At 33.9% G+C, this 15,132-nt stretch overlaps 1 protein-coding gene across 1 annotated transcript; it reads right to left on the minus strand.

The window, feature by feature from the left end:
• Positions 1-1,968: 1,968 nt before the first annotated feature.
• LOC106666236 (lysM and putative peptidoglycan-binding domain-containing protein 2) lies at positions 1,969-14,377 on the minus strand. Its single transcript, XM_014393291.2, has 3 exons — positions 13,969-14,377; positions 3,720-3,991; positions 1,969-3,387 (listed from the first exon to the last, which is right to left on the minus strand). The coding sequence occupies exons 1-3, from the start codon at positions 14,134-14,136 to the stop codon at positions 3,147-3,149; spliced, it is 681 nt and encodes a 226-aa protein (XP_014248777.1). The 5' UTR covers positions 14,137-14,377; the 3' UTR covers positions 1,969-3,146.
• Between the last annotated feature and the right edge of the window lie 755 nt (positions 14,378-15,132).

The following is a 15,132-nucleotide window of genomic DNA, read 5'->3' on the forward strand; positions in this document are numbered from 1 at the left end:
ATAAGGGATTGTGGTTAGCATTTGACTTGTATTTGCCATTCTAGGGGTTCAGGGTTCGAATCCCCAGTCCAAGGCATTATGAAAAAATATTGTAAAGTAGTTTTACACCTTGTCCTCGACACCTAATGGGTAATTGTACACTAAGCCCTCCTGTACTTTACTATAATATATATAGTATCAACAAACAGCTGAGATCATCCGGCCCTTTGCAAGTTTGTACTTCTTTTTGGGGTCTTTCACAGGTCTTTTTCAGCCTGCAGCCATTTGAGCGCCTAGATATGTTACTGGCCCTCTGCTTTTGTATGAAAACTAAGTCAATATCCTAAAATGCTAACCTCAGGTTTTCGGTTTTCATTTGTACCTCAGGTTTTCAGCTACATAATAGACACTAAACATACGATACATGTACAACACCACCCTATACAAACATAGAAGTCTCACATTCACTAATATCATACTATTCATGGTATGGTATGGTAGAAAAGGATACTAGGAAGCGGGGTTTGCGCTCCCCAGGCACTGTAGCTTTCTGGCTTATTGTACCTTCCTAGTTCCTTAGTTCAGTGCATTAGATAATCCTTCTTCTTAGAAGTATCAGGTCATTGACTATCTCGCTGCTACAATTTCATTCCCTACGTTTTTTGTATGTTAGGTTGAATCTCCATTGAGCTGTTGCTTCGCAGTCAAAGATGATATGGGTGGCTGTTTCCTCCTCCTCATTATATAATCTGCAGATGGGATCCTCGTTGTATATTTCGATGTTGCGTAATGTTTTCTCAGATGCCAGTGACCAGTTAGTAGTCCTACGCTAGAGTTTATCCACTTCTCCTTTTGTTTTGCTTGGATCCATTCTGCAATGGAGGATTCTATATTTGTTTTTGTTATCCCAAGAATAAGTTCGGGGCCTATGTATGGTCTTGCAGATCCTCCTCTGGCCAGTCTGTCTGCTTTCTCATTACCAAAAATTCCCCTGTGCCCTGGCACCCAAGATATCATCAGGTTGTTGTTTCCTCCAGGTTTTGGATGCGTTCACTAAATAATTTTGATGTGATTCTTTTACATGCTAATGCTTTAATGGCTGCTTGGCTATCTGATCTTGAGGATTTTTTGTCCATGTAACCTCTTTTAAGATTTTCCAGGGCACGAGCATTGATGGCATGTATTTCTGCTTGAAAGACCGAAGTGTGCTTCCCTGATGAGTTTGATTGCTCATGTTTTGGGCTTGTACAGAAAACGCCCGATCCGGTTCCTTCGTTTGTTTTGGAGCCATCTGTGTACCATATCATTGTATCTGATGTTCTGCTGTGTTCTTCCTCATAATATTCATACTCCTCATAATATAAAAATATTCCTCAGGTCAGGGTTGAATTCACACCACTCCTGCTAAGAACTTAACTTTTACTGTCCAGTCATCTCACACTCACCCCAGAGTACTTGATATTCCTCGGGGTAGAATTAAACAACCACACTAATAAATTACATTAATTCCGATAAATTAACAAATATAAATATTTAAAATCCTGGTACCAGAACAGCGCTCTGTGCCTGCTGGCCAAGACAACGCACAAATTCAACAATATTAAAATATTGCCTTCAAACGTCATCTTCTGCAATTAAAATTTGTTTCTGTTATTTTATTTTTGCATGAATAAAATTGCTTTCTGACCAGAAGGGTGCCAGTGGGTTATTTTTTAATGACTTATGCACACTCTTGTCAGTGTGGCTTTTTCCCTTTTCAACCTGTTCTCCACAGACAAGGAGCCGATGTTTTTCTTAACTTGCCACAGTTTGGCAGTTTTTTATCTTTATTTTTACGAGCCCAGCCGTTTTTCCATTCGGCTGTTACTGTATTTGAAATTAATAGTTTTAAATCCACTAGGCAGGTTGAGAATTTAGTTGAAGAAATACTGTAATGAATATAAGTTATAACTAAATGATATCTAAGGATAAAGTAATAATATACAAACATTAGGCATATAAAAAAAAATGTATTTAACAAATTGCTCAGGAAGCCTCCATAGGCAAACTGGCTATATTTTTCCTACAATTTTCTTAACAATTTGAATGTTTTTAAATATTTAAATTATTTCTCAGTATTAAACAAAACCAAATATAATTTGAACAAAATAAATTTCAACGTTAAGGTACACATCACTTTATTTAATTTAGTAAATACCTACACCACAAATATACATTGTCCAGCTTGTATCGTGGATTTATATAGGTCAAAAATATATTTAAATTGCATAAAAAATGTAAAAGACACATGCGAACATTTTGGTACCACAATGGACAACAATAGAACATGTAACACGGTTTCAACTATGTGCTAGGTTTGATATGGTTTCCTCTTATACTAAACACTTATTAAAATGAAAAGATGTTCACCCGCATACAATGAGAAATTATTAAATTTGGTAAATAAAAATTTAAAAAAATATTGAGATATGTAAAAGGAAATCAGTCAATAATAATACTTGGTAGGCCAAGTCTAACTCCAACTTTTCTAATCCTTCCGACTAATCAGTGCAAAAATAAGTGGTTTCTTTTCTATTTTTTTTTTTTTTTCATCTATCTGAATTCATCAAAGGCTGCATTAGAATATACTAAGATGAGTAAAAAAAATTATTTTCTTTTTCCTGATTAGTCTTGGCAAATTATAAAGCCAACCTCTGATTTTTCTTCATATATCTTTCTCAGCATCATGTAGGTACTGTACAATTTTTTCATCACAGTTAGAAACATTATGTACATTCTTCGAAGGAGACACTAATATTGTCATGAGGTTTTTCTTTGTTAAACAAGCTACCAAAGACAAATATGAACCTGAATGAGCTAACAGAACAAAAGAATCCGAGCTAACAAAAAGAACTAGTAACGTATAACTTTCAGCTATGATTTATAAATAAAATATCTTTTATAAATAATAGAAATATATACACTAAACAAAACTATTTACACATTTAGCACAAAATTATAATAGCCCAAGCAAGCAAATATGTGATATATTGGGTTGTGCTATTGATATTTTAAGGTTAAATAAAATTATTTACATTTTGTTTTTGTAAGAAGTTCTTTTGTGTCTGTACCTGTGAATGTGTGTATAATGAAAATAGAAAATATCAAGATAAAGACAAGGGATTTCGCTACAATTCAAACAGCTCGTCTTGTTCCTTTTCTAAGCGTTCGAGGGAGTTGCGAACTTTTCTACCTTGTGTCATCACAGTCGGCAGATCGGTGCCATTGCTGGTGGACTGTTTCGAATAAATCGAATTAGGATGTCTGTTTATTTCCTGATAACTCTGTTGTTGTTGCATCTCTTGTTTCTGTTTCAATCGCGAAACGGCACCTTTCCTTTTCCAAAATATCGAGTCATGTTCGATAAACCTAAACATAGAAAATGAACATATTTGAAAATAAACAACTGCCAATTTACACAGAAACAAAAAATAAAGGTCATACTTGTTTGTAAACTATACATATAAAAATACATTTTATTTTATTATATTTAAATGGTGTTAACATTACTGACATTGTTAAATATATGGAAAGTTTATATGGTTAGTACAGATTAAAATAGTAAATATTGTATTATTGATAGCAATAGATAACTAAACAAGAGAGAATATTTTTCTAAATTATTACAGATAAGATAAAGATTTGTATACGTGTAAATTGGTTGGTAAGAGAGATTAAGAAAAACTTGAAATAATTCTCACTCGCTGTTATCTTGGGCCACCATAACTTGGCTTTTTGTCGTTGCAATAGCACAGTCTATTTTGACTAGGAAATCATTGTAACTATGTTCTTCCTCGGGGATTTGGTGATGGTGGTTGTTGTTGTTATTGTTTGGTAGTACATCGTCTGCTTCAAGAAGCACCACTTCACTCGGCGAAGCAGCTTTGTCACCGGTCACTGGGATTAAAAGTGATTTTCGGAGGAACAGGCTGTCGTTCGCCCATAACCGGTTCGCCCTTCTTATCTGCTCTGTCTGAAAATACAAAATCAAATTGTCAGTCATCGCTGTATTATAAAATAAAAGCTTAATAAAAAAAAATTCTAATTAGAAGTTAAGAGGATAAATACAAATACTTTCAAATAAAGTATCACATGCTTCAAGAAATTGTGGTTTCATAATATAACACTGTTATTACGTTATTTACTAACAACATTATTCATAAAGTAAAAGTAAAGTAATAAGCCCTTGGGTGTCACGGACAGGGGGTCAAGCCACTTTACACAACTTCTCCATATTACATAAAATTAAAAATCCTCTGGCTTTTTTCCAGGGAGTCAGATGCCATAACCATTTGGCCACTGTGGTCCCCATAACATTATGCATAGTCTTAAGGTAGCTCCAGATATGCAGGATTCGCCAAATGCTGAGCAAAGGTTCCTGGGCGCTCGGTTTTTCGCCAGGTATTAATATTCACTGCTCACCTTGCTCAGCTAATCGTCGGTTTTCTTGTTTGCTTCAAAGTGAACGAATATTCGTGAAGAAGCCGAATTCAAAGCTTCCACTTCGTAACTATTATAGACATTGAAAGAACAACAGTATCTTAACACTCTTGGAACACCTCGATCTACACCAAGCAGAACCAAAAATTTAAAACATTTCTCTTCTGAATCACAAAAAGAAAAGAATGAGGTTTCAGTTGCATGAAAACAGATCAAAAGTAAGATAGGGCAACAGTACTCTGTGACTGATTCGTGATTGAGTTTGTAGCCACTACGCAACCACAGCTGAATGACAATTTCACTATTGTCCATCACAATTGGTGAGGACTCGCACGGCACTTGGCAAATATGTATTTGCTGTATCCGCACAAACTGGGTGATTGTTGTGTGTGCATGCATAGGCATTCTATTTGGTAAATGCTAAGATGAGCATCTTGAGACTGGGCAAATCTTCAGTGGCAATCGGCCTTGGGTGAATAAAGGCATGTCTGAAGCCACCTTTAGACCATTCCAAAGCTTTCAACTTGGTTGACCATTATCCTTTACTTTGCTAGGTGGAAAATGTTGGAATTCAGGGTGTTGCTAATGATCTTTTGCTTATCTGCAGGATTGCTACCAGAAAATAAAATTCAGTGAGGAACTGTCTTCCAAGATCACAATCAAATATGGAGTACCACATGTTTCCATACTCAGCACTCTTTTATTTTTAATATATATTACTGATTTTGTACGCTAAGATGGACATTTTTATCTTTTTGCAGACAAAAGTTCCTTAATCATTGCGGGAAGTACATCCTATGAGTTATGGTTGAAAATTAAGCACACAATGGATAATGTCATGGCTTGGTTTTTGGAGAATGATCTTGATCTTAATGTAAAGAAAACAGTATCTCAGTTTTAGTGATTTCCTTGATTTGTCATTGACTGGCATCTTGGTAGATGGCGAGAGTCTACATTGAACCCAGTCTTACAAATTGTTGGGTGTTTTCTTGGCAGAAAATTAACACAGGAGGAAACTTTTCCAACTCCAACCTAAACTCGGCCGACTTTGTTTTGCAATAAATATGCTTAGGCGATTGACAAGTAAAGTGGTTTATACGAGCTGTTTCCAGCCAATTCTCAATTACGGACTGATTTTTTGGGGCAGTAGCTCATTCTTAATAAAATAAGCTTTGGGGTTTTGCCTACAATCACAATTAAAATAGAATCAGCATATGTGATTGAAACGACAAGACCTATACAGTTGCTAAGGTCTACTTTGCAAACGTTTTGGATGACAATCTAAGCTAATGGATCTACAAAATTGTAGAACAACCTATTTGGATGTAGAGTATAGAACTGCAAAGAACCTTCTAATGCCCATTGTTTCCAACCCTACAAAGTCCTTAGAACAATATTGTGTGGCCTAGCCAACAAGGTCTTGCACAAGGTGAGTTCTTGCCACCTGAGGTCACATACACAACCTCACCAGCAAGGATCAGATTGCACATACATCCTCATCCACCCCGAGTATAAGGCGGGCCTGTATTGAAGATCGTCAGACAAAGTCGGAAGCAGAATTAGATTGAGTAAGAACCTAAGTGAGAGTCAGGTGCAGTCCCCTGAATCTGGAGTCTGAGTTTGGAGGTTAGTCTTCCCGAGGAGTTCGTCAAGAGAAGAGGACCCTCCAGCAATCGTGATCCATCGCCTTCTACGTCCCAGTCGACACTTTCCTCCTCTACATGAAGAATGCTGGTCAATAATAAAGCAAAACCAGGGGGTGCCTGCCTCCTTAAACTGGAACATTTATTCAATTAAACCCTTTTTCCTGTTTAAAATTGTTTTACATCTTGAGGGAAATAACGCTGGATTTGTCTCCAATACTACTCTCCATGACTTTAAAATTTATCACATATCCAAAAATCAATTTCTAAAAAATTGACCTAGTCCCATAGTACATTCTCTCATCGCCCCAAATATTCATCAACCAAGCCTTGTTCAAAAAATCCACCCCAAATCCCAAAAAGCTTCTCATGCAGAAATAGCCCCATGACTTCCTTTCCGAGGAATCGTGATAAACCAGTAAAATGAAGTGTGGGAAAAAAACAATGATCGCATTCCTCAATGCAAATCAACTAAGTAAATATTTATAAATATATATAAGTATTCTTAATTACATGTAATTTTGAATTGCAGATAGTGATATATTACTTATAAATAAAAAATTCAATGTAGTAGGGCGAAATCACTCATAGATTTATACTACTATTATCTCAACTAAATTCATTTGGCAATCTACAAAAGTTATAACAAATATTAAATCAATCATGTCATTTTTATATGCGTGCAATTGAAGATGCCAAAATGCTGAAATGCAGGGAAAAACATTGAACATCCAGGTTGATCAAAAATGACCGAACTGCAGACCCACTGACCCAAAGAGGAAATCTTCTAAGTTCAGATTTCAATTTTTCTTTTACTGTTGATATATATTCAACAAGACATGTTCCATTACGACGAGAAAACTCAATGACTTCTAATTATAATATTATTTTATCCTGGGAATTTTTCCACTGGGAAAAATAACAGCACTCCATCAATAGTTGGGAATAACAGTTAATATTAGAGACCCTAACTATTTTCACATCCGTAATTTATGAAAATGGATTCTCAGATATTTATTTCTCAAAACAAATGTTCTATAATTAAGACAAATTTGTAGTTGTTTAATTTAATTTATATTACAAGCACAAAAATTTTTACTACACTTCAATTTCTTCTTTATTACTACTTCTCCCCCCCCCCCAGTTAATTTGAATGTTAGATAAAGATCAATTGATTCATACACTAATAAACTGCTTAAATAATAATAGAGGTGTGTCATGACTTACTTGGCTCCATACAGAGAGCGTGTAAGCATGCCGCCAAATTTAAGAATGGTTCTTGAGCACAGCAGTTTCTACGTTCCCTGTTTCAATTTTCAGAGGAAATAGGGATATTATACTGTATATAATTATATTCTAGGTGTCTTATCATTGTGTTTTGTTTGAATGTGCGTATTTATTAGTGTGAGTGATGAGGGATGATGGTGAAATATAGCATCATAATCGCCCCTCAGGAAGTGTGTGCTTAGGGTCGATGGCGGAATATTTATAAAAGTACCCCATCGACCCTAATTTAGATCAGAGTATTAGTACTGCGTATAGGTCGATGGAGGAATATCCAGAACTCCATCGACTAATCAGTATGCATGAATGCTTTTATATGAATGAATGTATTTATTTGTGCGACTGACTTATCCAATTTATGTAATATTAGGCTAGATTATAGTTTACATGCATCTGGGGCTGAAATGACCTAGCTGCCGATAGCCCCCGTCGTAGCCTAGCCTAAATTAAAGTTCCCGGGACATACTTACAAATGGGCTTTTTGTCAAAAACGCTGGCACCCTGAGGGTTCATGTAACCTCGTAGTTAAAAAAAAATTAATTAAATAAATTTAAAAAAATATTAATTAATAATAATGAAAAGTAATTTACTTTAGTTTTGTAATGAACACAAATTTCGATGGCGATGGTAGGATAGGTTTTTTTATACGTCTATTAATTTATGTTATGCATTACCATTAATTAAATTAAGTATTATTTAATTATTATTAATTTAAAATTATTAATTAAAAGTATTAAGTAATATTGAAACTGTGATTTAACTTCAGCGAATGTTCGGCTTTCTAAGAAATATTTGGAAATTAAGTTAATTATTTTCTGGAATTTGCCACTATTTCTATCATACACTGGAATTTAAAATATATTATGCTTTATAGTAAAACAATATATAAAAATTATTCGTGCAAAATTGTTTCATTATTTTATTTGTCTACTAGGGAATATTTTATATCTTAAACCACAAAAATGTAAATAGTTGTGAAATAGCTTGATATTTTTCTGCCAGCTCAACAAGTAAATCACAGAAACTGAAGAGTAAGTTAAATACAGAGGAGGAAAAATGTCAATAAATTCCTAATTCTACTGAACAAATCACCTTAATTAAATATTTTCAATTGTTAGCCATATAAAAATCCATCATTCATGGCCATAAGTGGTTCTTTGTGATGTTTTTAAATCTAACCAATGATTTCAATGACAAAAAATTAATTAGACCATGTTATGTCTATTTTGTTTGGTATGCATTATTAAATTAAGACATGGTTACGGCCGTTCGAATTGAACTAATCTAAACAGTTTTATCTGTGTCAATGAACCACGATTTGAACACATGATTGTTTAAAATTAGATAAGCCATATAAATAAACTAAATTTGTGGAACATGGCCATTGATTAAAATCCTCCTCTTATAAGATATTTATCAAGATTATAAATTTTATGCTAAATCAATATTATAATTGGAAAGCAGACCAGAAAAAATCATGAGATGTCGTTTTTGTGTGAATAATTAAGGGAAAAACTTAAAACTTACACACACACACCATTCATTCATTTATATAAGCTCAGCTCTGCAGATACATACACATACATACAGGACTGAGCTTATGACTTCCCCCTGGCAAACTGTGAGAAACTTCAGGTTTTGGCTCCCCATGGGCTGACAGGAGTTTGGTATTTTCAGCCCCAATGCATGCAGTTTTTAAATCTAGATACACTCACATTCTCATTCTTTTTTTAAATACATTCTTTTCTATTTTCATATCATTCAAGTTCATGTGTGTGGTGGAGTTCTTGATATTCTTCCATAACCTTTGCACATAGCTCATATAATTAAATGTTGAGGTGAGTGCCCAATATTGAGTAATATTCCATAATCAGTGCCCTCATAGTACACATTCACGCTAATAAGTACATTCAATCTCAGTAGACGCAAAAGTAAACTCAGAACACTGGAAAACCCTCCAGGTATGGGGCAAGCTAAGAGGCTGATAAATCTCTCAAAAATGAGGTAAAAGAACTTGCTCTCAGCAGCTTATTGAGAAGAATTATAGGCTTTTGGCCAGCCATTGCCCTCAAAATTATCATCTTAAGGTGGCTCCAGACATGAAGTATTCGCCGAATGCTGATTGCCGCTGAATATACACTAAGTCTCGAGATGCTCATCTTGGCATTTGCCAAATAACGCGCCTACAAATACATACATGCGAGGTATGTACAACGACCCAGTTTGTGTGGAAACAACAAATATTTGCCAAGTGCTGAGCAAATCCTCAATTTAGTACCAATCGTGATGGACAACAGTGAAACTGTTTTTTTTTTTTTTTTGGTTACAAATCAGTCACAGAGTGCTGTTGCCTCATCTTACTTCGATCCGTTTCCACACATTGAAAAACTCTTTCCGATTTTTGTGATTCAGAAGAGAAGCATTCTATATTATTGGTTCAGCTTGATTGAGGAAATCCAAGACTGTTGACTGTTATGTTGGGCCAATCCTTTCTTAACCAATAAACAATGCTGTGTTATTCTTTCATTAATACATCTATACTAGTTAGAAATCGTTTATTATCAAAAAAATAAATGGCAGTAAATAGAAATAAATAATTAATTTTACAATTGATTTATTGCACAGTACAGTTGATTCCCGAACATGTGAATGCAACTTCACGAATATTCATGTACTTTGAAGCGGACAAGAAAACCGACTGTTGGCCAAGCAAGGCGAGCACCGAATATTGTTGTTCGGCAAATAACCGAGCACCCGACCACACTAGTTGGGTTCGGCGAACCACTGCTCAGCATTTGGCGAATCCCACTTGTCTGGAGCCACCTTTAAGACGATAAACAAAGCTGAGACAGAAACATGCTGGTTCTGTCAGGAGGAAACAGAGACATTGGCACATATCCTTTGTGAATTGTTTACGGTAAAGCTACTTTGGTAGAACATTTCTCACACCAAAGGACATCCACTAAGAGGCACCAAGCTCAGTTTTACAAGGAATAGCGCACATTCCAAGGTATGACTATAAGCTATAGGGGTTCTATTATGTTTGTGTCCACTTGTTGAGGTTGTGAAGGAAATTTGTCTTCCTCATCAACCTCCAAAATCTTATTTTAAAAAATAATTAAAATAAATAAATACAAACGAGACACCTATCAGTACTATATACAATAAAACAGCTCTGTTTACTCCAAAAATTGAAAGAGGCCTAAATACTCGCTGCCAAGTTCATTTTATCGAGTGGCATTCCTTCATGGTCAAGAAATCCCTTCAATCAAGTGGTATACATAAATGAATCTTTCTCTACATGCCAGATAAATTTTTTGCAGGCTTTGGCCCAAAAGTAAGAGTCCATGTATGGACTTGCATGGCCTATTCTTAATTGGGTGAAGATGGCCCCTCTTCTACAAGTCAGTTGCTCCAAGGGCCACCTACTGACAGTCTTAATACGTAGATCTCTGCCGATCTGGCCCACTGAAGCTGCCGCTTTCTTTAAATCATGTTTTTACAGCATTTTCTTGGATCGTAGTAGTTAAGTAGTCCAGAGGTTGGGACTTAGCTCTTTCATAGAACCATTTACTGAAACTGCAATGCTTAGACATATCACCGACCCAACAACAATAATTTTTATCTTTTATCATTTTTTTTCACCCTTTTTCTCAATTTCTAATAGTTTCATAATATTTTATAAAAGATTGCCTTGTTGATTGCATTAGCAGCAGGAGGTAATTAATGCACGAGCAAGATGCACATTACTGGGCACAAGAGTTTAAAAAGTAAATGTGAAGATCGACTGAGCATGAATTGCTTTCACATTTTTTACATATGTAAAACCCATGTCCCAAATCAAATTGGTACTTTCTGCTCTCTTGGATTTTACAACTGAGTATTCTCCTGGCTATATCAATGATTTAAAACTAACCAAACAGTAATATAAAACTTTACTACCTGTTTTTCATATTAAGCGGATTAAGCTGAAGACCTTCATAGATTACGGATGTGATTAAAGGATAATCCTTCATAAAAGGTGCAAACACGGCAAGATATTTTTAATATGAGTTTTGACTGTATTTCTTTTATAAGTCTGAAAATTTTGGAGTAAACAACAAAAAGCACGCTAATCCTTGTGGGTAGTGAATGTTTTACTCGCTGGAGGTTGAATTTAAAAATAAGTTATGAAATTATATTGGGCAAAGTCTCAGATGCCAAAAAAAGGCCAGATAATTTTTATTTATAATCTTCTAAACTACCTCATTCTTGATTGTTCCTCATGACTCCAACAAATTATTTATTTATAATAAGTTCTCTCATATTTTAAGGTCTTGCATGTCCATGAAATTGTATTGATATTTCTATGCATTAATATTATTAATTGAAGTCATAATTTTATTTTTTTTCTTAGAGTAGATTATACGATAATTATAGTAAGATTATTATAAATATAAGTAATATGACAAATATGAATTTGAATTATAAAACTCAGTTAAAATTAAAAAATGTCTACTTGGAAAATATTAAACTGTCACAAGGTTCTTCCATATAAATTATCAGGATCAATTCACGATAATTAAAAATTACAAACTCAATTTTATTACTTTTATCTTAAGGTAGTAAAATCATTCAATTGTCAATGAATATAATCAACTAAATCACAAATGCACTGCCTCAAATCTTTATTCATGGTTGAAGTGCTTTGTGTCTTCCAAATCAAAATTTCCATTTCTGAACCGACCAAACCACACACAGACGATGCTTTGTCTTAAGAGTCTTCACCGTACACATTACAAATTGTCTTAACTGCATTAAATGACAAAATGTATTATTTTCCATCCATTTTAAATTAGCAAAACACTTTGTAAAAATACGAGATCTCGAACGAAACTGACAAATAAAAACACCTTAACTCATCCCTTTTCTGTGTGTAAACAATATAACGACTAAATAAACATTGCATCCATAAAATCTGATAATTGAAAAACGCTATTGACTTATTTTACAACCCGATACAATATCAATCTTTAAGTATGGTTAATTAAATATCATCGTTAATTACTTTATCTAATTAAATATGTATTTGTCAAAGAAATAAATCACTTTTTATAATCTACAAGCACAATTCAGAATTTGTCATTTCAACCAAAAATAATTAATTGATATATTGAAGGACAAAACCGAATAAGGGAAATGAGATAAGTGCTGATTTATCAAGTTTCGCCACGAAGGAGCAGAATTTAGTCCATGAATCGTAATTATTAATATACAGTTTTTTATCTTTTTGAAATGATAAATGTTTTCATTTACCTAAGAAACATGCAGACAGCCTTGACCATAGTAATGTCTATTAAAAAGATCTGTATTACTCTTATTTTGTTACACTTTGATAAATAGTTACAAGTAAAGATATTATTATTATTAGACATAAGATGTATTCATAAAATAAATATTTATCATTGATAGAGTGTGTATTCTTGTGATTGTTTTCTTATTACGTAGAGAAATCGAAGAAGAGTTAGTATTTAAAAACAAATTATTCGTTTTTTTATACACTTCTCTCTCTCTCCAACTCATGAGTGAGTGAGTGGGCAAATGAGAGAAAGAGAAAGAGAAAGAGAGAGAGAGAGAGAGAGAGAGAGAGAGAGAGAGTGTGTTTTCTGTGATTGCTCTCTTATCACAAAGTTAAATAGAAGAAGTTTAAAAATTTAAAAACAAATGATTATACTTTTCTTATTCACTTCTTCCTCCTGCTCCAAGTAATTAAGTGAGTAAGTGAGAGAGTGGAGTGAGTGAGTGAGTGAGTGAGTGAGTGTGTGTGTGTGTGTGTGTGTGTGTGTGTGTGTGTGTGTGTGTGTGTGTGTGTGNAAAGAAAGAGAGAGAGAGAGAGAGAGAGAGAGAGAGAGAGAGTGTGTGTGTGTGGTGTTCTTGTGATAGTTTTCTTAGTACATGGAGAAATAGAAGTACAATTACCAATTAAAAACAAATTATTTTAGTTTTCTTATTCAATTTTTCTCTTCATCTCTTGAGTAAGTGGGTGAGATAGACTGTGAGCGAGTAAATGAGAGTGAGATAGGGTGTGAGTATGTGTGTGGTATCAAGATATTTTTCTCTGTCCACAAAAAGAGAAGAAGAGTTAACGTTTGCAAATAAATTATTTTAGTTTTCTTATTCCATTCTCCCTTACATGAGTGTATGTTTATGTTGGATGTACTCGTATTATTTCATATTGTAATCAAATAACATGACATCAAAACATGACAAGACACATATAAAACAAAATATCAAGCAAATGCTTAATTTTAAAAGTTTTCAATTATATATTGGGTTTTTATATGTATTTTATTTATTAACATTTACACATGAATGTAACAATATTAATAAATAAGCAATAACGTTTCTTTTTTCGGATAAAATAGGTCAGTGAAACCTGTGGTCATCTGCAATAAGAGACCAATTGGCAACTTACTTTCACAAGTCGTCCTTTTTTATATTGTTACAGTTTTCCGAATAAAAGAAAACCGTTATTGTTATTTATTTATTATGATAGTTATTAAGATCAGTCTAAAAATAAATGGAATCGATTGACTGTACTCACTGTAACGCCGTACTTAAGGGCCAGTCCCTGTAGCGTGTCTGTCTCTCGTACTTGGTGCTTTGCGTACGTCTCGTACCTCTTTAGGTTGCTCGAGGTGGAACCGTACTTCTTGAGAGACCTGGCGGTGTCCCTAATGGCGATCCTTTCTTCCATGCTTATGTCGTTCATTTTTCATTTTCGAGTGGGAGCCCTTTGTTCGAGCGAGGGTCCGTCCCGACGGGGGAGGCCCTTCACGACAGCATAAAAAAAATCGCGACGCCTCACGGTTTCCTGATGCGGTGACCGAACAGAAAGACGTGAACGAAAAGTGAGACTGATAATTCGACCGATAGGATGAGTCCTCTGGGCTCTGAGGATTCCCACCGATGAATAACCTAACGGGCAGCTGTCATGGGGAGAAACTGACTTGGTAGTGGTACTCAAAATGACAGCGCACCAATCTGACGAACGGTTAACTAACATTGAAAAAGAATGTGCCATTATTATTTAATAAATTATGAAATTCGTTTCATTGTATCATTTATATTTATACATTACTTTAATTTATAGTTTACATATACAGATAAAGATAATACTTAGCTTTCTATATATTTCTTCCTTTTGAAAAACTAGTTTTAATCATTTATAACTGATATCTCAAAAGACAACTAATAATGTAAAAACTTTATTATATTCAAATTGTTTAATAAAACAAAAATAAACGCAAACAAATTGAATGGATAAGCATTCAAATAGACATGACAATATATTTTAGACACTTTAATATCAACATCACAATGCAATTTTCTAATAAAAGAAAATTGAAATCTAGATTTAGTAAAAATAGATAAATATACATTATATCAAATGTAAGAACCGACATTATTCTTTAAATAAATGTTCTTTTTTTAATTTAGAATACAATACATTGTGCTGAGCACTATTTCTGTGAGACCTAGAATATATAGCACAAATAAGCACGATTCAAATGTAAGTACATTTCTCCGTTAGAACTGAAATAATATTCATAATTTATGGTAGGCTTTGTTTAAAATATTATCATATATAAAAGTATAATATTAATTTACATTATTTGCAAGCATTCATTGCTTTTATATTTTATGTAAATTGTTATTATAGCGTACATCAAATTAGAATATTAAGATAGAAACATTGTATATAGTT

This window comes from Cimex lectularius, unplaced genomic scaffold, assembly GCF_000648675.2.
Source record: "Cimex lectularius strain Harlan isolate CLEC.00 unplaced genomic scaffold, Clec_2.1 scaffold5, whole genome shotgun sequence".
NCBI lineage: Eukaryota > Metazoa > Arthropoda > Insecta > Hemiptera > Cimicidae > Cimex > Cimex lectularius.